General features: G+C 48.7%; 2 protein-coding genes across 4 annotated transcripts in view; both read right to left on the bottom strand.

Annotated features, from left to right (window-relative positions):
- Positions 1–17: 17 nt before the first annotated feature.
- DHDH (dihydrodiol dehydrogenase) lies at positions 18–13,799 on the bottom strand. Its single transcript, XM_066373966.1, has 7 exons — positions 13,653–13,799; positions 12,380–12,491; positions 10,292–10,455; positions 5,089–5,341; positions 1,315–1,439; positions 402–555; positions 18–163 (listed from the first exon to the last, which is right to left on the bottom strand). The coding sequence occupies exons 1-7, from the start codon at positions 13,740–13,742 to the stop codon at positions 54–56; spliced, it is 1,008 nt and encodes a 335-aa protein (XP_066230063.1). The 5' UTR covers positions 13,743–13,799; the 3' UTR covers positions 18–53.
- A 13,033-nt stretch (positions 13,800–26,832) lies between these two features.
- NUCB1 (nucleobindin 1) overlaps positions 26,833–27,889 on the bottom strand; it is a 28,093-nt gene continuing 27,036 nt past the window's right edge. For all 3 annotated transcript variants that reach the window (XM_066373963.1, XM_066373962.1, XM_066373964.1), the window contains exons 12-13: positions 27,522–27,627; positions 26,833–27,411 (exon numbers count right to left, since the gene is read on the bottom strand). In XM_066373963.1, the coding sequence (XP_066230060.1) occupies positions 27,299–27,411; positions 27,522–27,627 (219 nt within the window). In that variant the 3' untranslated portion in view covers positions 26,833–27,298. The remainder of the gene's footprint in view (positions 27,412–27,521; positions 27,628–27,889) is intronic.

Here is a 27,889-nt window from a genome sequence, read left to right as displayed (position 1 = left end):
ATCACCACCAATATCTCTGTGGAAACCATGTCTTTATTTATTTAGGGCTTACATCAGCATTTGTCTTGGGGGAAGGTGACTCCAATGACCTTCCTCACCTCCTCAAGGATGTCAGCCAGGAGCTCACTTTCTGCCAGGGGAATCACAGGACTTTCCTTCAGGCCTAGGGGAGAGTGCATTTTGGGAAGCCTTCCTAATCACAACCCAAAGACCAAAAGAATCACAATTCCCAGGAGGAATAGTATATGTGGTTCAGGCATATGTTATCCCAGGGGGTCCTGGGAAATGTAGTTCTAAACAGCTGCTTACATGTTCAGGGGTGGGGAGGGTCCTACCTCCATTACCAGACTTGCTCTGCTATCCCCTTACACCTTACACCCCGTTGTCCTCCATGTTCTTACCCTTTCGCAGGCACTCTCGGACATGCTTGGCCTCGTAAGTCATGCCCGCTCCATTTGTAAAATTGAATTCTTTGCTTGGGGTGGCAGGCAGTGGGAACTCCTTATGGTCCCCCTTTATTGTCACTTTGGTTGGACACCAGCAGGGATCAAGGATCTGGGGGGAGATAAGAGGTAGCCCTCCTGCCCTCACTAAGAATGCTGCTGGGGGCTCCCTCTCTCACCTGGTGGTTAAGGCCTGACAGCCTCCATCCGCAGGGAGGTTTGGAGCCCCCCAACCCTGGTTGCTGGGGGCTTATTCCTTGGCAGCACGGTTGCCACATTAGAAGCCTGTTTGTTCGTGTTCCCAGGGGCAAATCCCTCTCTAACTGGGTGCTTAGGCCTAGTGAAGATGATTTATCTTCCCAATTCCCCTTTGAGAGAATCCAGCACCTTCTTATCCACTAGCCTTAGAGCCCTGGGAAGCCTAAGTTATCTCACACCCAAATCTAGGCCTAAACGGAAACATAGAGATGCAGCCAGGGCAAGGCAAATTCCGCTGCTGGGAATACGATTTCTTTCCAGGAACTTGGCCCGAGAAGCCCGTTAAAGGCACTATTTGGTAACGCCTAGATCCTGTCCTGGAAGCAATTCCAAAGGTTACCACTGCCCTCTAAGCATGGTCGCTAAGAACTGGTTTTTCCTCAGGCCTAAAGATTTTTGACAGACCCATACGTTCACCCTCAGGAAGCAGTCCAGAGGTTCAAATCCCATCCCCATGGCCTGGTGGTTGAGGATGGACTCCTTAGCAATAGTATGGGGAAAGACTGGTTCAGTCCACACCCAGCTCCAACAGCTGCAACTGGGCCACACCTGTTGCCAAGGGCCATGGTTCCTGGCACTTGCGCCCACCTCAGCTCGGCTGGTGCCACCTCACCTGAGCCATGCCCTTGGTACCGCTCACATAGGCTGTGTTGGAGAGCTGAGCAGTGATGCTGCAGGTGAAGCTGCCGTGGACCTCTCCTGGGTACTGGAGTAGCACGGTGACAGTATCGTCCACACCTGGAGAGAGACACAGGACCTGGGCAAGCTTGGCCACTAACCCTGCCTATGGAAACTCAGGCAAAAGATCTCGTCTCTAATGCAGCAATGAAAAAGAATGAAGTGGCTCTGGACAGTTGGCACAGAGGATAGAGAGTTGGCCCACTGTGCAGATGTCCCGGGTTCGATCCCTGGTCAGGGCACATATGAGAAGCAACCATCTTGCCTGACCTGTGGTGGCGGAGTGGATAAAGTGTCGACTTGGAACACTGAGGTCGCCGGTTCAAAACCCTGCACTTGTCTGGTCAAGGCACATATGGGAGTTGATGCTTCCTGCTCCTCCTCCCTTTCTCTCTCTCTCTCTCTCTCGCTCTCACTCACTCTCCTCTCTAAAATGAATAAATAGGCCCTGGCCAGTTGGCTCAGCGGTAGAGCGTCGGCCTGGCGTGCGGGGGACCCGGGTTCGATTCCCGGCCAGGGCACATAGGAGAAGCGCCCATTTGCTTCTCCACCCCCCCCCTCCTTCCTCTCTGTCTCTCTCTTCCCCTCCCACAGCCAAGGCTCCATTGGAGCAAGGATGGCTCCTTGGCCTCTGCCCCAGGCGCTAGAGTGGCTCTGGTCGCGGCAGAGCAACGCCCCAGAGGGGCAGAGCATCGCCCCCTGGTGGGCAGAGCGTCGCCCCCTGGTGGGCGTGCCGGGTGGATCCCGGTCAGGTGCATGCGGGAGTCTGTCTGACTGTCTCTCCCCGTTTCCAGCTTCAGAAAAATACAAAAAATAAATAAATAAATAAAAATAAAATAAAATAAAATGAATAAATAAAAAATTAAAAAACAAAACAAGACATCTAAGAAGCAACCATCTGCTTCTCTTCTCTCCCTCTCCCTCCAATCTCTCTCTCTTCCCCTCCTGCAGCCAGTGGCCCGGTTGGTCCAAGTGTTGGCCTCAGCTGCTGAGGATAGCTTGGTGGTTTTGAGCATCGGCCCCAAGTGGGGGTTGCCAGGTGGATCCTGATCGAGGCGCACGTGAGAGTCTGTCTATTTCTCCTCTCACTTAAAAAAAAACAAAAAACAAAACATAAAAAAGTAAACACTTATGCTAAGTGAAGGAATCCAGACAGAAAAGGCCATATATTGTAGGATTCCATTTGTGTGAAATGTCCAAAATTTGGCAAAACCATAGAGCCAGAAAGTCGATTAGTAGTTGCTTAGGGCTCAGGGGTTTGGGAGAATTGGGTACTTTTTGTTTTGTTATTTAAAAAATAATAAAAATAGTCTAAAATTGATTATGGTGAGAAATGCCTAACTTGGTGAATATACTAAGGCCTTGGAATTATATACTTTAAATTAATAAGTTGAATGGTATGTGAATTAGTTCAGTAAGCTGTTACTAAAATACATAAATAAATACTAAAAATATTTTTTTGTTGTTGTATAAGTGTGTGAGAATCCATGTCCTCATCTCTAACATGAAGATAATAATAGGGCCTGCCTCATAGGGTTGCTGTAAGGGTCACATTCAATGATGTAAAATGCATAAAGCACTTAGGAGTCTATATAGGTCATGATAAGAGAGAGATGAGCATTAATTTTAAATTACCAAACAAAATTACATACAGTAAAGTACTAGCATGGCCACATCAGGCAAGCTATGGCTGGAAGAACCTACTGACCCAGATCTCTTTGGTTTCAGATAAGCCCAAGGTCTTATTCTGGATTTGCTGTGTGAGACTGGATAAGTCACTTCCCCTCTCTGCTCCTCAGTTTGATCATCTATAAAATGGGGACAACCATAATATATGTACTTCAGGGAGATCACACTTATAATACCTATATTGCAGAGGAAGCACTTAATAAAGGGGATTTGTTGTTAGAGCTACTATTTAGCCTAGAAATGGGCCAGGTAGTAGACTGAGACAGCTTTCTAAAGTGTGACCTTCAGCCCAAGTATTCTTTTCCTGGTTATTTGTTGCCTTCTGGGTACTATTTGCAAAGACGCCCATTCATTTCCCAATGAGTGCCATTTGCAGTATGACTTTGTACCTCCTTCCACCCAGAGGTATCATCTATTTGGCTACCTCTAGGATCTGAGCCGGCTTTGGGGTATGAAACAGTTAGCAAACACATTGGCACCTGCCTTCTTTTTGCTGCACCCAGAACTCTGAGCCCAAGATGTGAATGAGCCTGACCTAGCCACTGGGAGTGGGCATGTAGAGGAGAACCAGGCTCACCAGAGAACAAACAACACCTTTAAGACATAAGTGATGTCACCCTAGGCCAGTCAGCTCCAGTGGCACAGCTGGCTGATGGCTGCTGCATGAGTAAGACCAGCAGAAGAACCACCCAAGCTGAGCACAGCCCAAATTGCCAGCCCACAGAATTGCAAGTCAACAAATGATCAATATCTGAGGTCAGCCTGACCTGTGGTGGCGCAGTGGGTAAAGTGTCGACCCGGAAATGTTGAGGTCGCCGGTTCAAAGCCCTGGGCTTGCCTGGTCAAGGCACATATGGGAGTTGATGCTTCCAGCTCCTCCCCCCTTCTCTCTCTCTATCTCTCCTCTCTCTCTCTCCCTCTCCTCTCTAAAATGAATAAATAAAAAATTTAAAAAATATATCTTAGGTCATTAAGTATTAAGTTCTGGGGTAATTTGTTATGCAGCAGAGGCTAACTGAGACAACTTCAAAAAATAATAATTCTTTATACTTATTAGCTGCTGAATTTGCCTCCACAGTTACTTTATTAATTCCTTATGACAACCCTGTTATTGACACTTTACCAGTAAGTTACTAATTAAGACTCAGAGAGGTTGAGTTACTTGACTAAGATCACACTGCAAAGTCCCAGCACTGAGCCTGCCCATACTCATATCCTCTTTGACTTCCTGCAGGAAGTTTCTCCAACTGTCTAGCCTCATTTTCTTTTTTTTTTTTAATTTTTAAAAAATTTTTAACTTTATTTAGTTTTTAGAGAGAGAGAGAGAGAGAAAGAAGAGGGAGGAGCAGAAAGCATCAACTCCCATATGTGCCTTGACTAGGCAAGCCCAGGGTTTTGAACTGGCGACCTCAGCATTCCCAGGTCGACACTTTATCCACTGTGCCACCACAGGTCAGGCTAGCCTCATTTTCATGTGCCAGGAGACTTACTCCCAAGTCAGTGTAACTAGTAAGACAATGCTGCATCCTGCGCAACGAGTCTATTTCAGGGTCTCAAGCAGAAAATGGTATGAGATTGAATGAAACATAGAGACTTAAAGATATATACAGGATGAATTCAGGAGGATGCCATAGTTCTTTGCCAACAGTCACTAGTGTTTAAGCTGCCAAAACATGGCCGCCCCCAGAAAACATCTGTCTTTATTCCTGGGTAACGTGGGCCATTAGCAATTCAATTAAGTTCCAAGGCAACGCAAAGACAACCCCCACCATACCAGTCAATCTAACTTTACTCCAAGAAGAAACTAACTTCCAGTCTCTTCCGGGAACATGGGCGGGCAGAACTAGCAGAGAAGCACAGCCCTTTGTTAACCTAACTAGGCAGGTGAGGTGGGGGGCTGAGCACACTCCCAGCACCCTTGTCCCCAAAATCCAGACTGCAAAATACCCTGTTTTTTCTTCGGTCCCCAACAAGAAAAGATCACTCTTATCACCATCATATAATCCAGAATAGACCATACCTGTTTCATGGCGCCTTCCCACAGCTGAAATCTTCTCTGGCTTCTGTCCACCAAAGACCATAGAGATGAACTGGATGCAGTAGATCCCAATGTCCAGCAGGCCACCGCCAGCCTGGGCCCAGTCTATGGCCCGTGGTACATGAGTGAGGTTTTTCCCAAATTCTGCTCGAGCCACTCGAATGTCCCCCAGAGTTCCCTGGGCCACAGCGGCCCTCAGAGCCTCTACAGCAGGAAAGAAGCGAGTCCAGATGGCCTGCAGACCACAGAGGAGAGAAAGTAGGATAGGAAAGGGAAGGGAAAGGGTCAAGAGTTAGCCAACCAATTCTTCCTTCTGCAGCTCAGTCTTGATGGGGTACCCAGTTCCCCAGTCTCCAACAAGACCCTCCCCCTTTCCTTCCATAGCCCAACAGTCCCCAAGTAGCGTCCTGCCCGCCTTCCTGCCCTCTCTCCTCCTGTCCACACCCATTCCCCCAACTCCGACCTTGTTCTTTCTCATCTGCATCATTATCCCAGTCTCTCAATGCGACGAGCTGAACTCTTTTTTTTTTTTTTTTTTATAGGGACAGAGAGAGAGTCAGAGATAGGGACAGACAGACAGGAACGGAGAGAGGTGAGAAGCATCAATCATCAGGTTTTTTTTGCAAGACCTTAGTTGTTCATTGATTGCTTTCTCATATGTGCCTTGACCGGGGGCCTTCAGTAGACCAAGTAACTCCTTGCTGGAGCCAGCGACCTTGGGTCCAAGCTGGTGAGTTTTTTGCTCAAGCTCGATGAGCCCGCGCTCAAGCTGGCGACCTCAGGGTCTCGAACCTGGGTCCTCTGCATCCCAGTCCAACACTCTATCCACTGCGCCACCGCCTAGTCAGGCCGGGCTGAATTCTGTCCCCACCAAATTCATGGCGAGCTCCTAACCCCCAGTACCTCCCAATATGAATGTATTTGGCGATAGGGTTTTTAAAGAGGTAATTATAGAGTTAATTAAATTAAAATGAAGTCAGTATGCCTGACCAGTAGTGGCGCAGTGGATAAAGCATCAACCTGGAACACTGAGGTTGCTGGTTCAAAGCCCTGAAGTCACTGGCCCTGGGCAGGAGCTCGTCAGCACAGGGTAGCTGGCTTGAGTGGGGAAACCATCCATGCAATCCGGAAGCTTGAGCCTAAAGGCTGCTGGCACAAAAAGCCCACAACTGCTGGCTTGAGCAAGAGGACACTGGATTGGCCCCGGTCAAGGCATGGAGAAGAAGCAATCAGTGCACAACTAAAGTGACACAACTATGAGCTGATGCTTTTCACTGTCTCTCTCCCTCAAATATAAATTAGTTAATTAATTAATTAATAGCTTTCTAAAAAAACAAATAAGCAAACAAACAAGCCAGGGGTGGTGCAGTGGATAGAGCGTCAGCCTAGGATGCTGAGGACCCAAGTTCAAAACCTGATATGTAAACAAAGAGAGAAGATGGCTGTGCTGTCCACAAGCCAAAGAGAAATCAACCCTGCTGACACCTTAATCTCAAATTTCTAGCCTTCAGAAATATGTGAAGATAAATCTCTGATGTTGAAGCCACCCAGTGTGTGGTGGTATTTGTTATCAAGCAAACTATTACTCTCAGCTCTCCCCTCCAATCCGTCTACCACATGGCCCCTGAGGGAGCTTTGCTTCTCTTAGTGCTGACCCAGTCTCACCTTTGCTCAATTCCCTTCTATGGTTTTCCATTGCCTAATATCAGCTCCCATTTGTTAGGTATGTATTATGGACAAGACATTGTGTACAGCTTTTATATAATGAATTCTCCCAACATCCATACCAGATGGCTATCATATGTCCATTTCTTTTCTTTCTTTTCTTTTTTGGTTTTAGGTGAGAAAGAAAGGGAGATAGAGAGGCAGACTACTGTGTTCCCCAACCAGGATCCAGCAACCCATTTAGGGCCAATGCTCGAGTCCTGAGCTATTTTTTTTTTTTTTTTTTAGTCCTGAGCTATTTTTAGTGCCTGAGGCAGACGCTGGGATCAAGCAAGCTATCCTCAGTGCCTGGGGCCATGTTAGAACCAATTAAGCCACTGACTGCGGCAGTGGAAGGAAGACAGAGAGAAGAGGGAGAAGGAAGGAGAGAGAAGCAGATGGGCACTTCTCCTGTGTGACCTGACCTGGTATCGAACCCAGGATGTCCATACACCGGCTGACACTCTATCCACTGAGCCATGGGCCAGGGCCCATATGTCCATTTCATATATGAGAAAAGTGAAGCTCATATGAGTCAAATTACTTGCCCAAGGTCACAGAGGTAAGAACTGGGAACAGGAGTCTAGAATCTTCTGACTTTAAAGCCAGAAATCTGACCTATCCAAGATCAAGTTCATACTAAGTACAGGAAATCTGCCCATTCTTGTTTTCTTTAAGTCTTAATTTGGCTTTTTCTCTCTGGCCCATATCTTTTTTTTTTTTTTTTTTGCATTTTTCCGAAGCTGGAAACGGGGAGGCAGACAGACTCCCGCATGCTCCCGACCGGGATCCACCCAGCATGCCCACCAGGGGGCGATGCTCTGCCCCTCTGGGGTGTAGCTCTGTTGCATCCAGAGCCATTCTAGTGCCTGAGGCAGAGGCCACAGAGCCATCGTCAGCGCCCTGGCCATCTTTGCTCCAATGGAGCCTCGGCTGTGGGAGGGGAAGAGAGAGACAGAGAGGAAGGAAAGGGGGAGGGGTGGAGAGGCAGATGGGCGCTTCTCCTGTGTGCCCTGGCCAGGAACTGAACCCGGGACTTCTGCACGCCAGGCCGACACTCTACCACTGAGCCAACCGGCCAGGGCCCTCTCTGGCCTATTTACTTATACAATTTACTTTTCCGTTAAGCCTCAGGTCAATTTCTTTTTTTTTTCTTTTTAATTAATTATTTATTTATTTACTTTTTTAGATTTTATTTATTCATTTTTATTAGAGAGAGAGGGGGGAGAGAGAGAAGGGGGAGGAGCAGGAAGCATCAACTCCCATATGTGCCTTGACCAGGCAAGCCCAGGGTTTTGAACCGGCGACCTCAGCATTCCAGGTCGACGCTTTATCCACTGCGCCACCACAGGTCAGGCCGCCTCAGGTCAATTTCTACCTGCAGGAAACCTCCTTGTCCATTCCCTAGACTTGGCTGGGGCCTCTGTGCTCTGTCAGCTACCTAGTCCTATGTCCACAGCTGACCATGCACTTTGAAATGGGGATTGCCCATTTCCATGACCATAGCAGATCTTGCATTCCTTGAAAACTGAGCCTGTGTCTTATACATTATGAGTCTCCAGTTCCCAGGCTTGGATGTGGCACATATTAGGTGCCAATAAAAAATGAGGAACAAATAAACTCACAGAATGTTGGCACTGACTGGCCCAGTGAGAATCAGATGCATTGAGGAACCATAAGAAATCTTGATGCCTGACCTGTAGTGATGCAGTGGATAGAGTGTTGACCTGGAATGCTGAGGTCGCCGGTTCTAAACCCCAGGCTTACCTGGTCAAGGCACATATAAGAAGCAGCTAGTATGAGTGGATGCTTCCCATTCCTCCCCTGCCTTCCTCTCTCTCTATCCTCTTTCTAAAATCAATAAATAAAATCTTAAAGACAAAAAAAAAAAAAAAGAAAGAAAGAAAGAAAATAGCTGCTAGGGGCCACATGGTGGCCACCTTACCTTCTGGCACTATTCACTGCCCTTTGGCAGTCACTTTAATTATTGGCAATCTACAGGATGTCAAAGTCCCCAATAGATAGCTGATAAGGGCAAAAAACAGTGAATGTCTGATGTTGAAGGTTGGTAGGGTGTTTCTTGGTCCTTCTGACCTCTCTCCCTGGACATCCACCCAAACTGAGCCCATTGCCATTCTGTGCCACTTTCATCACTGGCATCTATCTATCTATCTTTCTTTTTTCTTTTTTTTTTCTTTTCTTTTTTTAATTTTATTTATTCATTTTTTAGAGAGGAGAGAGAGAGACAGAGAGAGAGAGACAGAGAGAGAAGGGGGGAGGAGCTGGAAGCATCAACTCCCATATGTGCCTTGACCAGGCAAGCCCAGGGTTTCGAACCGGTGACCTCAGCATTTCCAAGTCGACACTTTATCCACTGCGCCACCACAGGTCAGGCTCTATCTTTCTTTTCCTTCCTTCCTCCCTGCCTCCCTTCCTTCCTTCCTTCCTTCTTCCCTTTCTTTTTTTTTTTTTTGTATTTTTCTGAAGTTGGAAACGGGGAGGCAGACAGACTCCCACATGCGCCCAACTGGGATCCACCTGGCACGCCCACCAGGGGGCGATGCTCTGCTCATCTGGGACGTCGCTCTGTTGCAACCAGAGCCATTCTAGCACCTGAGGCAGAGGCCACAGAGCCATCCTCAGCGCCTGAGCCATCTTTGCTCCAATGGAGCCTTGGCTGCGGGAGGGGAAGAGAGAGACAGAGAGGAAGGAGAGGGGGAGGGGTGGAGAAGCAGATGGGCACTTCTCCTGTGTGCCCTGGCCGGGAATCGAACCCGGGACTCCCGCACACCAGGCCGACGCTCTACCACTGAGCCAACCGGCCAGGGCCCTTTCTTCCCTCCCTCCCTTCCCCCTTCCTTCCTTTCATTCCTTTCTCTTTTTATCTCTCTCTTTCCTTTTTTTTAGTGCACACCAGAGGGACAGACAGACAGGAAGGGAGAGAGATGAGAAGCATGAATTCTTCGTTGGAGTTCCTTAGTTGTTCATTGATTGCTTTCTCATATGTGCCCTGATGGGGTGGAGGAGCTCCACCTGAGCCAGTGACCCCTTGCTCAAGCCAGCAACCTTGGGTTCAAGCCAGAGACCATGGGATCATATCTATGATCCCACACTCAGGCTGGTGACCTCAGGGTTTCAAACCTGGGTCCTCAGCATCCCAGGCGGACGCTCTATCCACTGTGCCACCCCCTGGTCAGGGCTGGCATCTTTTTCTGAAAATCTGACAAAGGATCCTTCAAACAGGCAGCTACATTTGCAAAGGGCCAAAAGCAATGTCTCTCACCCATGAATGATGTTGCTGGCAGATTCCATGGCATAACTCAACTACATCTTGGCAAACGTGCCTACCTCAGTTCATTTTGTGGTCATCTTAACCCTTGGCAAACCCTTCCCTGTGTCCCTCTAAAAAATGTCCTCTGGCAAACCATGGTTAGTAATGGCAAGAAGCGCTATGTTGGATGTTGGGCCCCTCCACTCTCACCTCCATAAGGAAGAGGCCCCGAGATTGGGCCTCCACCACCATTTCGCGCACTTCCGCGGCGTTCACGCCCATGGGCTTCTCGCACAGGACAGCCTTGCCCGCTACCAGGCACAGCAACACTGCAGCTTTGTGCTGGGGGTGCTGGGTGCCAATGTAGGCCACCTCTAGGGTGGGAGAAAGGAGGTCAAGAGATCAGAAACCCCACCCACACCAGACCCCGAAGCCTTGCCTCCAAGGAAACCGGGTCCCCCCAACCTGGGACCAAGTCCTGACGCATTGGTCAAACCCTAGTCTTCCACGAGGAAGAAGTTAAACACTTGCTACCATCTCTTTCTTCTCAGATCATTTCTAGCCCTCCAAAATTACATTGTCGGCCCTGGCCAGTTGGTTCAGTGATGGAGCATTGGCCTGGCGTGCAGGAGTCTCGGGTTTGATTTTTGGCCAGGGCACACAGGAGAAGCGCCCATCTGCTTCTCCACCCCTCCCCCTCTCCTTCCTCTCTGTCTCTCTCTTCCCCTCCCGCAGCCAAGGCTCCATTGGAGCAAAGTTGGCCCGGGTGCTGAGGATGGCTCCTTGGCCTCTGCCTCAGGCACTAGAATGGCTCTGGTCGCTGCTGAGTGACGCCCCAGATGGGCAGAGCATCGCCCCCTGGTGGGCATGCCGGGTGGATCCCAGTTGGGCGCATGCGGGAGTCTGTCTGACTGCCTCAACGTTTCCAACTTCAGAAAAATACAAAATTACATTGTCGCCTGACCAGGTGGTGGCGCAGGTGGGGGTACTCAACCTTTTTATACCTACCGCCCACTTTTGTATCTCTGTTAGTAGTAAAATTTTCTAACCGCCCACTGGTTCCACAGTAATGGTGATTTATAAAGTAGGGAAATAACTTTACTTTATAAAATTTATAAAGTAGAGTTACAGCAAGTTAAAGTATATAATAATAATTACTTACCAAGTACTTTATGTCAGATTTTTGCTAAGTTTGGCAGAATAAATCATCTTTATAAAACAACTTACTATAGTTAGATCTATCTTTTTATTTAAATTTTTTTTTATTTTTTATTTATTTATTCATTTTAGAGAGGAGAGGGAGAGACAGAGAGAGAGCGAGAGAGAGCGAGAGAGAGGAGAGACAGAGAGAGAGAAGGGGGGGAGGAGCTGGAAGCATCAACTCCCATATGTGCCTTGACCAGGCAAGCCCAGGGTTTCGAACTGGTGACCTCAGCATTTCCAGGTCGATGCTTTATCCACTGCACCACCACAGGTCAGGTCTATCTTTTTATTTATACTTGGTTGCTCCGCTACCGCCCACCATGAAAGCTGGAACGCCCACTAGTGGGTGGTAAGTACCAGGTTGACTACCACTGGAAACGTCGGACTGGGATGCGGAAGACCCACGTTCGAGACCCCGAGGTCATCAGCTTGAGCGCGGGCTCATCTGGTTTAAGCAAAGCTCACCAACAACTTGGACCCAAGGTCATTGGCTTGAGCAAGGGGTTACTCGGTCTGCTGAAGGCCCACAGTCAAGGCACATATGAGAAAGCAATCAATGAACAACTAAGGTGTCGCAACGAAAAACTGATGATTGATGCTTCTCATCTTTCTCTGTTCCTGTCTGTCTGTCCCTATCTATCCCTCTCTCTGACTCTCTCTGTCTCTGTAAAAAAAAGAAAAAAGAAAAAGAAAAAAATTACATTGTCATTTAATCCCAACAACACCAAGAGGGAGATACTAGAGGAAAATGCCAATACAGGCAGCTAGCTGGACTCCAGAGCCAGGCTTTTGTCCAACTATGGTGTCCTGCTTCTCAACCCAGGCCCCTTGGAACACCACAAAGCCATGGCCACAGGGCACAGCTAACACCTGAACTGGCTCCCTTAAGAAATTCAAGACCCACTTTTACCACGAAGGCCTGGCTCCTAAATGCAATTTCATACTAGACAGCTAATCTTTGACCAGACCCATTACTATGACTGCCTCCCAGCCTGAGGTCCTTCCAGATGTCCACAGGGACTGGCCCATACCGTGGAACTTTGCATCTCCTATGGAGCACCTGGAGGCAGCATCCCTGCAGCCCTTGTCACTCACCCACGTTCGGGTCCTTGGCCAGCTCCTCATAGGACCCGTAGGCCTTGGGGATGTCATGTTTCCGTGCAAACTCCTCAGCCCGGTTTAGGTCACGGGCAGCTACTGCCATCACCTGAGGCCAGAGTAGAAGACAGGTATATGGAGAAGGGGTAATTTGGTCCTAGGGGAGAAGGTGACTCGGGGCTGGACATTTGGGTCCTGCGAAAGAGAGATCTGGGCAAGCGATTATTAAATCCCCTACTAGCTATCCCTGGCGGGGTAGCTCAGTTGCTTCAAGAGTTGTCTCTGGCCCCGGCCGGTTGGCTCAGCGGTAGAGCGTCGGCCTAGCGTGTGGGCGACCTGGGTTCGATTCCCGGCCAGGGCACATAGGAGAAGCGCCCATTTGCTTCTCCACCCCTCCCCCTCTCCTTCCTCTCTGTCTCTCTCTTCCCCTCCCGCAGCCAAGGCTCCATTGGAGCAAAGATGGCCCGGGCGCTGGGTCTGGCTCCTTGGCCTTTGCCCCAGGCGCTAGAGTGGCTCTGGCTCTGGTCGCGGCAGAGCGACCTCCGGAGGGGCAGAGCATCGCCCCCTGGTGGGCAGAGCGTAGCCCCTGGTGGGCGTGCCGGGTGGATCCTGGTCGGGCGCATGCGGGAGTCTGTCTGACTGTCTCTCCTCATTTCCAGCTTCAGAAAAATACCCCCCCCCCCCAAAAAAAAAGAGTTGTCTCGAGCCTGACCCGTGGTGGCGCACTGGATAAAGCGTCGACCTGGAAATGCTAAGGTCGCTGGTTTGAAACCCTGGGCTTGCCTGGTCAAGGCACATATGGAAGTTGATGCTTCCAGCTCCTCCCCCCCCTTCTCTCTCTCTGTCCTCTCTAAAATGAATAAATAAATAAAAATTAAAAAAAAAAAAAGAGTTGTCTCGATTCGCCCACGTTGCGGGTTCCATCTCCAGTCAATCATCGGTGAATGCATACATAAGTGGAACAACAAATAGATCGCTCACGTTATCCCCCCCCCCCCCCGTTCCTATTTCTCTAAAACTCAATCAATTAACAAAAAATTTTAAATCCCCTACTAGCTAAATTCCTTCTATTCACAGCAGCTCAGATCAGGACCCTCCTAAATCTCACGGAACGTCAGGTTATAAAACAAAAGTGGAGAAAGGAGTGACGAGGGAATTAGCTGTTTCACTGACTTGGGGACTGGGAAATCAGGAACCCTAACTCCAGGGTCAGACAGCGGAGTCCCGGCCCCCCGCCAGCTCTTCCCAGGACTCCGGAGGGAGGGTGGACCTGGTGCTCGGACCGAGGCAGCGTCCGCAGCACGGTCGTGAAGTCGTTGGAGATAAGGCCAGCTGACACGATGCCCCAGCGAACCGCCATCGCCGAACCTGGAGTCCCAAAACCGTTCTTTGTCCTGGCGGGAATTAATTAAAGCCCCGACGCCCCGCCTCTCAGAGAGCGTGGCCCCTTTCTCCGCCCCCATGACCTCTAAGCGCCTCTCATTGGCCGCGGGGCCTGCGCCTTTCTGGATGCCAAGGAGGTCATTTAATTTTAGCTTCCCCACTGGAAGAGCGTACCGCTGGCTCCGCCTTGTGACTAGGACCAGAAACACTTTATCGCGGCCTCTTGACTTCAAACCAGCCACGTGACAGGTTTCTTTCTCTCTCTCTCTCTCTCTCTCTCTCTCTCTCTCTCTCTCTCTCTCCCCCCCCCCCCTCTCCCTGTCTCTCTTTCTTTCTTTCCTTCCTTTTCTTTTCTTTTTTACAGAGACAGAGAGAGAGAGTCAGAGAGAGGGATAGACAGGGACAGACAGGAACGGAGAGATGAGAAGCATCAATCATTAGTTTTTCGTTGTGCATTGCGACACCTTAGTTGTTCATTGATTGCTTTCTCATATGTGCCTTGACCGTGGGCCTTCAGCAGACCTAGTAACCCCTTGCTGGAGCCAGTGACCTTGGGTCCAAGCTGGTGAGCTTTTGCTCAAACCAGATGAGCCTGCGCTCAAGCTGGCGACCTCGGGGTCTCGAACCTGGGTCCTCTGCATCCCAGTCCGATGCTCTATCCACTGCGCCACCGCCTGGTCAGGCTCTTCTCTTCTCTTCTCTTTTCTTTTCTTTTAAAGATTTTATTTCATGACCCGTGGTTGCCCAGTGGATAGAGCATCTATCTGGAATGCTGATGTTGCCAGTTCAAAACCCTGGGCTTGCGTAGACAGGGCATAGACGACAGCCAACTACGAATTGATGCTTCTTGCTCCACAAAAAACAAAAATAAAAACAGAGAGAAAGAGAGAGAGAGGAGGTATGATTCCATTTATAACATTCTCTGAAGACAAAGTTATAGTGATGGAGAACAGACCAGCTACAGCTGGTTAAGGGTTGGGGAAGGGTGCAATTACTTAGGGGTAACTGACACAACGGAGTGTCTTTGTGGGACAGAACAAGTTCTGTATCTTGATTGTTATGATGAATACTCATATCCGCACGTTTGATAAAATCTCTTAGAACTTAGAAGTGCTAATGAAATTTAAATCAGTTCTGTAGCCTGGCCAGGCGGTGGCGCAGTGGATAGAGCGTCAGACTGGGATGCAGAGGACCCAGGTTCGAGACCCCGAAGTCGCCAGCTTGAGCACCGGCTCATCTGGTTTGAGTAAAAGCTCACCAGCTTGGACCCAAGGTCGTTGGCTCGAGCAAGGGGTTACTCGGTCTGCTGAAGGCCCACAGTCAAGGCACATATGAGAAAGCAATCAATGAACAACTAAGGTGTCGCAATGAAAATCTGATGATTGATGCTTCTCATCTCTCTTCGTTCCTGTCTGTTTGTCCCTATCTATCCCTCTCTCTGACTCTCTCCATGTCTCTGAAAAAGTAAATAAAGAAAAATAAAGTAAAAAAAAAACACAAAAAAACAAATCAGCTCTGTAGGTGATTAAATAATGTAGTAATGCCATTTCCCACTTTGTGTGTGTGTGTGTGTGTGTGTGTGTGTGTGTGTGTGTGTGTATTTTTCTGAAGCTAGAAACCGGGAGAGACAGTCAGACAGACTCCCGCATGCGCCCGACCGGGATCCACCCGGCACGCCCACCAGGGGGCGACGCTCTGCCCACCAGGGGGCGACGCTCTGCCCCTCTGGGGCATCGCTCTGTTGGGACCAGAGCCACTCCAGCGCCTGGGGCAGAGGCCAAGGAGCCATCCCCAGCTCCCGGGCCATCTTTGCTCCAATGGAGCCTCGGCTGCGGGAGGGGAAGAGAGAGACGAGAGGAAGGAGAGGGGGAAGGTTGGAGAAGCAGATGGGCACTTCTCCTGTGTGCCCTGGCCGGGAATCGAACCCGGGACCTCCGCACTCCAGGCCGACGCTCTACCACTGAGCAAACCGGCCAGGGCCCATTTCCCACTTTTGAGGAAGTACTATAGTTATCTAAGATATCACTGGGGGAGGCTGGTGTCGGGTACAAAGGAATGCTCTGTTTTCTATTTTTTGCAACTTCTTAAACGATTTCAATAAAACTTATCATTTAAAATTGTTGGCAGTGAGTTCGTGTACCCGGATAAATCATTTCTGCAATATCGGGTGAAGTAGAAAATGAGGGTATGGCACGGTCCAGTGACCTTGTAAGATCTACACCTGTGAGAAAATCTCAAAGCTGCGCCTGAGAAGACATGTATAAGAACATTTATTGCGGCACTGGGTGTGATAACTCAAAATTGAGAACAGCCATCAGTTATAAAATGGTAGGGCAAATACACTGTGGCTAATTCTAACCACAGGATGAATGAACTAACACTGTGTTTACAAGGAATCTCAAATCTCAGCGGGGATGGGAGGAAAGCATGTGACATCACAGGGATACTGTCCTTTCTTATTTATTTATTTATTTATTTATTTAGATCAAGGCAGGGAGAGAGACAGGAACATCGAGTTACTCCTGTATGTGCCCTGTCCAGGGAATGGAACTGGCAACCTCTGGGAGGACGCTTCAACCAACTGAGCAATCCGGCCAGAGCTTAATTTTTATTGACTTTTAGAGAGATTGAGAGAGGAAGGGAGGGAGAAGAGAGGGGGAAGGGAAGCATTTATTTGTTCTACTCAGTCGTGCATCCTTTGGTTGCTTCCCATGTACCCTGACCCGGGATCAAATCTGCAAACTTGTCATTTCAGGATGATGTTCTAATTGACTGTACTAACTGGCCAGGGTGGTACTGGCCTTTCATATTAACTTTAGAAACATGTAAAGAGTATTCTGTGTGTGTGTGTGTGTGTGTGTGTGTGTGTGTGTGTGTGTGTGTGTGTGTGTTTTAGTGAGAAAGATAGAGACAGAGAGACAGACAGACAGAAGGACATAGGAACAGACAGGCAGGAAGGAAAAGAGATGAGAAGCATCAACTCATAGATGCAGCTCCTTAGTTGTTCAGTGATTGCTTTCTCATATGTGCCTTGATGGGGGTAGGGGACTCTAACAGAGCGAGTGACCCCTTGCTCAAGTCAGCGACTTTGGGCTCAAATCAGCGACCATTGGGTCATGTCTATGATCCCACGCTCAAGGTGGTGAGCCCACGCTCAAGCCCGCGACCTCGGGGCTTAAGCCTGAGTCTTCTGCATCCCTGTTTGATGCTCCATCCACTGTGCCACCGCCTGGTCGAGCGTATTCTGTATTGTTTATAGGTACATTCCTGTTTAATAAAGAACTGGAAACATTTATGAAAATAAAAAAATCCAAGTTCAGAATAGTGGTTTCCCCTGAAGTCAGAAAAAGTGTAACATGATGGGGAAAGGGCTCTAAGAGCTTCAATTCTATCTGTAATTTTTTTTTTTTGAGAGAGAGAGAGAGAGTGAGAAAGAGATAGAGGAAGAGAGAGAGATAAGGAGTTTCAATTCAGAGTTGCATCACTTTAGTTGTTCATTGATTTCTTCTCAAAAGTGCCTTGACCGGAGGTCTCAAGCCAAACCAGTGATCCCTTGCTCAAACCAGAGACCTTTGGATTGAAACTAGTGACCATGGGATCATGTTGATAATCCCATGCTCAAACTGGCAACTCTGTGCTCAATCTGGATGAGCCCGCTCTCAAGCCGCAACCTCAAGGTTTCGAATTTGGGATCTCAGGGTCCCCAGGTCGACGCTCTATCAACTGCGCCACCACTGGTCAGGCCCTATCTGTAATATTTTATATATATATAACATTTTATATTTTAAGGAATGTAATTGGATCCTGGCCAGGTAGCTCAGTTGGTTGGAGCATTGACCCCATGCACCAAAGTTGCAAATTGAATTCCTGGTCAGGGCACATACAAGGCTCAACCAGTGAATGCATATATATAAGTGGAACAACAAATCGGTGTTTCTCTCCCCTCCTCTCTCCATAATCAATAAATAAAGTTAAAAAAGAAAAAAAATCAACCAGAAGCAATTATAGCACTATGTTAAGTCTTGGAGAATCTGGGCGACATGTCCAAGAGAGTTTGCAATTTCTCTGTACTTTTCTGTATGTTTTTATGTGTGAATCTATTCCACAAAGCCCCTCTACAGGGTCTCCCATGCCTGCCTCTGCTCTAAAGACTTCTTGTATAGTAAATCATATGGTCCTTGCAGCCATCCTCATTTTACAGAGAAGGAAGGGGTGGCACAGACTGGTTACACATTACGTGAGTGGGAGGAGCCAGGATTGCAACCCAACCAGTGTGGCCACAGAGTCCACCTGCCGAGCTGTGTTCAGTTGTGTTTGATTTCATTCATAATTAAGTCTGGAGAATTGCTGAGCTGGGACGGGAATCCTTTGCTCAGCAGCAGGTCAGGCACCTTCTCTCCCTGGGTGGCTGACCGCAAGATTAAGCACAAGACAGCATTTCTGGGACCCCAGGCGAGAGGCAGGAAATTAACAGAGGGCATAGACCGTGAACTGGAATTTAGAGGCAGAGAGTCTTCTTTCTTTAAATTTTTTTTAAATTATTGATTTTAGAGAGAAGAAGGGAGGGAAGGAGAGAGATCAATTTGTTGTTCCACTTATTTACGCATTTATTGGTTGATTCTTGTATGTGCCCTGATTGGAGATCAAACCTGCAAACTTGGCACATAGAATCGACGCTCCAACCAACTGAGGTACCCAACCAAGGCAGCAAACGTCTTCTTGATCTGGCAAGGCATGCTTAGCTGGAGCTCAGCTTGCTGCACTGTGGAGCTTTACTCCAAGAAAGGTGCCCACTTCCTAACTCTCTTGCTCTCTTTTCTTTCTTTCTTTTTTTTTTTAGAAAGAGAAATGGAGAGACAAACATCAAGCTGCTTGTGTATGTGCCCTGACTGGGGATTGAACCTGCAACCTCTGTGCTTCCAGACAACGCTCCAACCAACCAAATGAACTATCCGGCCAGAGCTTAATTTTCTTTTTTTTATTGATTGATTTTTGTGTGTGTGTGTGTGAGACAGAGAGAAAGAGAGAGACAGAGAGAGGGACAGAGAGGGGCAGACAGGAAGGGAGAGAGAGAGAGATGAGAAGCATCAATTCTTCATTGCAGCACCTCAATTGTTCATCGATTGCTTTCTCATATGTGCCTAGACAAGGGGTGGCGGTGGGGCTACAGCAGAGCGAGTGACCCCTTACTCAAGTTGGTGACCCTACACTCAACCTGGATGAGCCCATGCTGAAGCCCGGGACCTCGGGGTTTTGAACCTGGGTCCTCTGTGTCCCAATCCAATGCTTTATCCACTGTGCCATCACCTATTCAAGCTTACTGATTGACTTTTAGAGAGACAGAGAGAAGGAGAGACAGAGGTGGAAGGGGGAAGAGAAATATTCATTTTTTGTTCCACTTAGTTGTGTATTCCTTGGTTGTTTTCCGTGTGTACCCTGACTGGGGATCAAACCCACAACGTTTTCATTTCGGGATACTCTGAGCCAACCAGCCAGGGCCCACTTGCTCTCTCTTCCAAAGAGTTTCTTTTTTTTTTTTTTTTTTACAAAGACAGAGAGTCAGAGAGAGGGATAGATTGGGACAGACAAACAGGAACACAGACAGATGAGAAGCATCAATCATCAGTTTTTTGTTGCGACACCTTAGTTGTTCATTGATTGCTTTCTCATATGTGCCTTGACCGTGGGGCTGCAGCAGACCGAGTAACCCCTTGCTCGAGCAGTGACCTTGGGTCCAAGCTTGTGAGCTTTGCTCAAGCCAGATGAGACTGCGCTCAAGCTGGCAACCTCGGGGTCTTGAACCTGGGTCTTCCGCATCCCAGTCCGATGCTCTATTTATTGCGCCACAGCCTGGTCAGGCTTGCTTTCTTTTCAAGACAAGCAAAACAATGATGTTGAAAGTGTGGCAAATCTGGTCTGAGCTTGGCTACCAACTTGTATGAGCTTGGATGCCAGCACACTCCAAGACGTGCGGGAAATACCATTTGGAGACCTCGGAGGAAGTAGAAAACATAGTGAGAGGTGAAGACCCTGTCCCAGTCAGCCCACAGCCAATAATTCTAGAAAGAGCCTCTAGGGTCACTCAACAGACAGCCCTTCTAATGGAACACAATATTATTGAACCTCTAATTGGTGCCAGGCCCCAGGGATACAATAGAAATGAGACAAATTCTTTCTGTGTCCACATGCATCTATCCATCCAGTGAGGTTGATGGTGTGAGGAACAGAGACAGAGGGAACAGCATGAGCAAGGGCTCAGAGGTGGGAAAGACCTTGGTATGTTCTAAGCGCTGAAATAGAGGCCAGCATGGCTGAAGAAAAGAGACTGTAGGTGTCATAGAAGAGGGGCTACAGTCATGAAGGGCTCAGAGAGGACACTGAAGGATTCTCAGCACAGTGTCAGGGACAAAGATCTAATTTGTGTAGCTTCTTGTTGTGTCCATTATTGATGTGACTCAAATTCATTCAGCAAACAATTTTACTCTTATTTTTTTATTTTTTTTTTATTTTTCTGAAGCTGGAAACAGGGATAGACAGTCAGACAGACTCCCGCATGCGCCCAACCGGGATCCACCCGGCACGCCCACCAGGGGGCGATGCTCTGCCCCTCCGGGGCATCGCTATGTCACTAGAGCCACTCTAGCACCTGGGGCAGAGGCCAAGGAGCCATCCCCAGCGCCCGGGCCATCTTTGCTCCAATGGAGCCTCACTGCAGGAGGGGAAGAGAGAGAGAGAGAGGAAGGAGAGGGGGAGGGGTGGAGAAGCAGATGGGCGCTTCTCCTGTGTGCCCTGGCCGGGAATCAAACCCGGGACTTCTGCACGCCAGGCCGACGCTCTACCACTGAGCCAACCAGCCAGGGCCAACAATTTTACTCTTGACTTGGCTCTGTGCTGGGTAATGCTGGGGACCCACAGATGAACCCCACCCTACTCCCTGCCTCCTCTGGTGGGGGAACAGACACCATGTGAGGCAGGCATGATAAAGCCCCCTCACAAAGATATCTATGTCCAAATCACCAGCACCTGTGAATATGGGACCTTCCATGGTAAAAGAGACTTTGTAGATGTGATTAAGTTAAGGATTTTGAAATGGGAAGATGATCCTGGATTATCTAGTGGGCTTAATCTAATTACAAAACTCCTTATAAGAGGAAGGCAGCAGGGTTGGGGTCAGAGAAGGAGATGTGACCACAAAAGAGAGTAAGAGAGAGAGTGAAAGATGCTACACTGTGACTGTGAAGCTGGGTGGGGGGGGGGGGCAGGAATCAAGGCATGCAGGCAGCCTCTAGAAACTAGAAAAGCAAGGGAACAGATGCTCCCCTAGAAACTTCAGAGGGAATACAGCCCTGCACACACACTTTGATTTTAACTAAATAAGACCCGTTTTATACTTCTGTCTCATTAAGTTTGTGGTACTTTGTTGTAGCTGCAATAGGAATGAACACACAACTCTGGACCATGGCAATCCTGGGTGATGTGTGCCAGAATGGTGGAAACACGGGACAGTGTAGGGGCTGGAGAGGGGGAACCTCCAGCCCAGCCTGGGAACCAGGGAAGGCCGTGTGTGTGTGTGTGTGTGTGTGTGTGTGTGTGTGTGTGTGTGTCAGAGACAGATAGAGACAGACAGACAGGAAGGGAGAGAAATGAGAAGCATCAATTTTTCATTACAGCACCTTAGTTATTCATTGATTGCTTTCTCATATGTGCCTTAACCGCGAAGCTACAGAAGAGCAAGTGACCCCTTGGTCAAGCCAGCAACCCCTTGCTCAAGTCAGATGAGCCTGTGCTCAAGCAGATGACCTTGGGGTTTCAAACCTGAGTCCTCTGCATCCCAGACCAATGCTTTATCCACTGCACCACTGCCTGGTCAGGCTATCTTGAAAGATTTTTTTTTAAAATTGATTTGAGAGAGGGGAATGGAGAGAGATTTGTTGTTCCACTTATTTATGTGTTCATTGGTTGATTCTTCTATGTGCCATGTGCCTTGACCAGGGATTGAACCCACAACCTTGGCCTATTAGGATGATGCTCTAATCAACTAAGCTACCTGGCCAAAGCTTTGAAAGATTTTGACTGGAGTTTTCCAGGCCTACAAGGAGAGACAGGCTTCCAGACAGGGGGAATAGCCCACGCAAGGAAAGCTGGGTCTATTCAGAAGTGAGAGCCTAGAGCCCCGGGTGGGAGGGGCAACATATAAGAGATAAGTCTAGAGAGGTCAACTTGACCATTTGTGAAGGGTCAATGAACTCGAAGCCAGAAGAGGAGGTGAGAAGCACGGTCGTATTCAAGTGTTAGAAAATACCTGTGAAATTAAAGGTCACACAGAAACTGTCAACCATTCAAACGTAGGGTGGAAAGTGTGCCAGGAAGAGAACATAACAACTATTCATTAACTCACTTGCTCACCAGGATTATGGAACATAGATTCAGTGCCAAAAAGAACATTGCAGGAGCCTGAGTGTGGACTGGGATTCAGCCTGCCAAGGTTCGAATCCCAGCTCTGCCACTTATTGCCTGTGGGGCTGCAGGCAAGTCACTTGGCTTCTCTTATTTGCCTCATATGCAAAATGGGCTCAGTGATGGTAATGACCTCACAGGGGTTTTGTAAAGATGAAATGAATTGTTATTTGTAACATATAATGTGCTCAGGATGGCACCTCCCACATTCTAAGTGCTATAGAACTCTTAGCTACTATGTATTGTTGTGTATTCATTTCCCATTGCTTAAATTACCACTGTCAGTAGTAGGATTGATGCTCTGATTATTAATAGTATCAATACAATAGTATTAATAGTATCAATAGTATTAATACTCAGTACTCAGAGCTCTAACCACAAACAAAGAGAGGAGACACATGGGGGAGAGTTTATTTTAGTGAATAGAATGAATGAAGACTCAGAGAAGTCTTGGTGTTTCAGGTCGAGGCTCTAACCGGCTGAGCTAACTGGCCAGGGTTAAACATTCAGAGAGAATGTTTAAAAGTGAAGGGTCTCTGCCTGACCAGGAGGTGGCGCAGTGGATAGAGCGTCGGACTGGGATGAGGAAGGACCCAAGTTCGAGACCCTGAGGTTGCCAGCTTGAGTGCAGACTCATCTGGTTTGAGCAAAGCTCACCAGCTTGGACCCAAGGTTGCTGGCTCAAGCAAGGGGTTACTGGCTCAAGCAAGGGGTTACTTGGTCTGCTGAAGGCCCGCGGTCAAGGCACATATGAGAAAGCAATCGATGAACAACTGAGGTGTTGCAACGCGCAATGAAAAACTAATTATTGATGCTTCTCATCTCTCTCCATTTCTGTCTGTCTGTCCCTGTCTATCCCTCTCTCTGACTCACTCTCTGTCTCTGTAAAATAAATAAATAATTAAAAAAAAAAAAAAGTGAAGGGTCTAGCCTGACCTGCGGTGGCGCAGTGGGTAAAAGCATCGACCTGGAACACTGACGTCACCGGTTCGAAACCCCGGGCTTTCCTGGTCAAGGCACATATGGACGTTGATGCTTCCTGCTCCTCCCTCCCTTCTCTGTCTCTCTCTGTCTCTGTCTCTCTCTCTCTAAAATGAATAAATAAAATCTAAAAAAAATAAATAAATAAAAAGTGAAGGGTTTACTGGCTTAAGTGTGGGATCATAGACATGACCCCAAGGACGCTGGTTTGAGTTAAGAGTCACTGGTTCAGCTGGAGCCCCCCTCCCTACCCCAGTCAAGGCTCGTATGGGAAAGCAATCAATGAACAACTAAGGTGCTGCAACTGCAAGTTGATTCTTCTCATCTCTCTCCCTTTCTGTCTGTCTGGGTAACTCAGTTGGTTAGAGCATCGTACCAATTGCCAAGGCTGAAGGTTTGATCTTCAGTCAGGGCACATACAAGAATCAACCAATGAATGCATGCATAAACAAGTAGAACAAAGTGATGTTTCTCTCTCTCTCTTTCTCCTCGCCTTTCTCTCTAACATCAATCAATCATTCAATTTAAAAAAGAAATGTAGCCTGACCTATGGTGGTGCAGTGGATTAAATGTCGACCTGGAATGCTGAGGTCACTGGTTCAAAACCCTGGGCTTGCCCAGTCAAGGCACATATGGGAGTTGATGCTTCCTGCTCCTCCCCCCTTTCTTTCTCTTTGTCTCTGTCTCTCTAAAATGAATAAAGTCTTTTTTTTTTTTCAGAAACAGAAAGATCAGAGAGAGGGATAGATAGGGACAGACAGACAGGAATGAAGAGAGATGAGAAGCATCAATCATTAGTTTTTCGTTGCGACACCTTAGTTGTCCATTGATTGCTTTCTCATATGTGCCTTGACCATGGGCCTTCAGCAGACCGAGTGACCCCTTGCTCGAGCCAGCGACCTTGGGTCCAAGCTGGTGAGCTTTGCTCAAACCAGATGAGCCCGCGCTCAAGCTGGCGACCTCGGGGTCTCGAACCTGAGTCCTTTGCATCCCAGTTCGATGCTCTATCCACTGCGCCACTGCCTGGTCAGGCAAAATGAATAAAATCTTAAATAAAATAAAATAAAAAAATACCATTCAGAAGCCCTGGCTGGTTGGCTCAGTGGTAGAGCGTTGGCCTGGTGTGCGGAAGTCCTGGGTTCGATTCCCAGCCAGGGCATACAGGAGAAGCGCCCATCTGCTCCTCCAACCCTCCCCCTCTCCTTCCTCTCTGTCTCTCTCTTCCCCTCCCGCAGCCAAAGCTTCATTGGAGCAAAAATGGCCCGTGCGCTGAGGATGGCTCCATGGCCTCTGCCTCAGGCACTAGAGTGGCTCTGGATGCAACAGAGCGACACCCCGGATGGGCAGAGCATCGCCCCCTGGTGGGCGTGCTGGGTGGATCCCGGTTGGGCGCATGCGGAAGTCTGTCTGACTGCCTCCCCGTTTCCAGCTTCAGAAAAATACAAAAAAAAAAAAAATACCATTCAGGTATGGTGAGGCCAAGATATCAGGAAACAATGCCATTGAGAAGATAGTTTGTGACCTTGGACAGTTAGCTCAGTAGATAGAGCATCTGCCCAGCGTATGGACATCCAGGGTTTGATTTCAGGTCAGAGCACACAGGCAAAGTGGCCATCTGCTTCTTTCCTCCTACCTTTCCCCCTTTCCCCCTCTTCCAGACACTGAGGATAGCTCGGTTTACTCTAGCATCGTCCCCAGACGGGGCTATGGGGAGGATCCTGGTTGCGGCACATGTGGGAGTCTGTCTATTTCTCCTACTCTCACTTTAAAAAAAAAAAAAAAAAAAAGGAAATCATTTTCAGATTAATCATAAGGGGTCGATATGATTCTGTCAATTCAAGATTAGAATGGAAGGTCAGGCAGGAGCCGGGGGGGGGGGGGATGGGGGTTGTTCCAGGGCAGAGGGGCTTCCATTATTGTCCACTCGTGGAGGGCCTGCTGTGTTATGGGGCAGTAAACCTGAGATGCCAAGGGTCTCCTCTCCTTGTTCCTTTTGGAACTTGGAGTAAATTGGGGACAGCAGAGAGTGAACAAGCAGACACTTGCGAATTGTGAAACACATCCTGGGGGACTGGAATGGGTCTCCTTAGACATGGGAGTCAGGGGCAGGTTGCTGAACTCTTGACTTCAATTTTCTAGCCAAGAGCCACATCATTCAAGTGTATTATCTAATCCTTTACGTATCTACCTAGATATCTCTGTATCTATCTATGTATTCCATTCCATTGCTTTGAGAGAGAAGCATCAACTCATTGCTCCATTTGATTGTGTACTCACTGATTGCTTCTTCTATGTGTCCTGACCAGGAATCGACAACCTCCTTATGCTTGTTTTCCAGATTGGATCACTGAGTTCAGTGCCCAGATTTCCAAGAGAAGCAGATAATTGTGACTAAAGTTCAGCTGGGGGGTGAGGTGGGGTGTGACATTGCATAAGTCACTTCTTAGGACCCTCCCTTGGACATTCCAGGATCTGGGAATACATCAATGAGCCTCCCAGGTCATTTCCTCTCTGTGGATGCCAAACTAGACCTACCCCATGTCCAGTGCTGCAGTTACACCAGCTATAGGGGAATGAGGGGTGACTCTTAATATTGTAGTCTGTCAATTTCCTTCATCAGCTGTCAGTGAAGACAGGTGTGACATTTGGAGCAGCTGCAGCCATTTTGGGATAAGAAGAGTGCAAGCCTCCTCCCCCCCCCCCCCATGGCAGACGTAGATGGGAAAACCTGGTTCCCTGAGGGCCTTGGAGCCACTTTACTGTGACACTTCTTGTTCTGGGTGATAATACACTTTTCTTTAAAAAGAGACAGAGAGAGACAGAGAGAGGGACAGGCAGGCAGGCAGGGAGAGATGAGAAGCATCAATTCTTCGTTGTGGCTCCTTAGTTGTTCATTGATTGCTTTCTCATACATGCCTTGACCAGGGGGCTACAGCAGAGTGAGTGACACCTTGCTCAAGCCAGCAACCTTGGTCTCAAGCCAGCAACCCTGCACACAAGCTGGATGAACCCACACTCAAGCCAGCGACCTCAGGCCTTTGAATCTGGGTCCTCCACATCCCAGTCGGACACTCTATCCACTGTGCCACCACCTGGCCAGGCGACAATACACTTTTCTTTATTGTTCAAACCTAGGTTTGGGTTTTCTGTCCTTGCGGTTGAAAGGATCCTGCTGAAGTTGTGTGTGTGTGTGTCACATCAAGAAAGAGAAAGATGCTGGAATGCAGCCTCTCAGAAATACCTGAGTTGAATCTTATAGAATGAGAAAGAATTTGGCAGGCAACATGCAGATGGGTTTCAGAGGGAACGGTATATACAAAGAAACATGCACGGATTTGTTCCAGAAAGTGTATTTGGACGGACCTGGAGCACACAGCAGGACACAGCAGTTTAAGATAAGGCCAGATAGGTGGGCTCGGGCTTCCCGCTGAGGCTGAGGGGCTGGGTCAGCTCTGGGACCCTTCTGTGGTTGTGTGGGGAAGGAGCAAGGGGCCAAGCCATGAGGGAGGCTGAGGTGGCTGAAAGCCAGAGGTTGGTGAGTCGGGGCTACTGGCATCAGGGCTGGTCAGCTCTGTGGAGGACTCAGCCGCCCCCTGACCCAGCCGTGGAGTATACAGCGTCTTTGAGGCGTGGCTGGTCCCACAAAAGGTAGAGAAATGTCTTGTTGGAACCCAAAGCCTCAGACCAACAGAAGCTGGGCCCAGGGCGGCAGGCAGGGTTCCAGCAGCTATGGGAGCAGGATGCTGGGGTGGGCCCCCAGTGGGGCGGCCAGGCCAACCCATCCACGAAGGCAGGGGCACAGCAGATCCTCTCGGGAGGGAGGACGCTTCCCTCAGCTAGCTGACACTGTGAGTGCCCTCCTGAACACGAGAAGGTAGGTCCTTAGAGGGGGACAGAGAGAAGGGACCACAGACTAAGAGACTATGGAAGCTGAGGCAACAGAAAGGGGCCTGGGTAGCAACGCAGGAAGTGCCACCGTGTCCTGCTCTATCAAGGAGGTCACAGGTGTTGTCCTCAGAGGAGGCTGATTGTGACTCTTCACCACCCTCCTGTCCGCTGCATTGTAGGAACCCAGAGTGCCATGGTCCTGGAGGATCACAGGTGCTGGGAGTCCAGCTGAGGCAGCTCGGGGGCCTGTTCCAGAACCCTTTTTTCTGAAGCAACTACATCCTTCTGGTCACCAGCTGGAGCTGGGACAGGAGCGTCATCTGGAAATGAAGGGAAGAAATGGTAGCATTAGACACCCTAGCCCCTCCCCCCTCAGACCCGGGAGTCCGGGTCTCAGTTTTCCCTATATCCCTGGGCCCAGGGCCAGCACCTGTGTTTTGGGGTTGGAATTTGAGCTGTCCCTCGGGGCCAGGTGCTGGGGCAGCAGCATTGTGGCCTTGTTGCTGCTGTTTCCTCTGTTCCATTTGCAGGACGGCCTGCAAGCATAGAGAGAATGCATAGAAGGCAGGGTGTGACACTGAGTGTCCGCATCCTGCTAAGTGCACAGTCCCTTCTCTGTGGGTCTCAGTTCTTCTCTGTCATGACAAGTGGCCTTAATCATAAAGATCCAGTTTTCCCTCCCTTGTCATGGATCAGGTTGTACCCTGGGACAGGGAAGCCCTCATTGGCTTTGCTGGAATCTACCCTTCTCTGCTTTTCCCTTTCCCCTTCTTCCAATGCCCTGCCCTTAGCCAACAG

The sequence above is a fragment of the Saccopteryx leptura genome, chromosome 3 (genome assembly GCF_036850995.1).
Source record: "Saccopteryx leptura isolate mSacLep1 chromosome 3, mSacLep1_pri_phased_curated, whole genome shotgun sequence".
Classification (NCBI taxonomy): domain Eukaryota; kingdom Metazoa; phylum Chordata; class Mammalia; order Chiroptera; family Emballonuridae; genus Saccopteryx; species Saccopteryx leptura.
The sequence above is the reverse complement of the archived record's forward strand: the minus strand, read 5'-3'. Positions and strand labels throughout refer to the sequence as shown.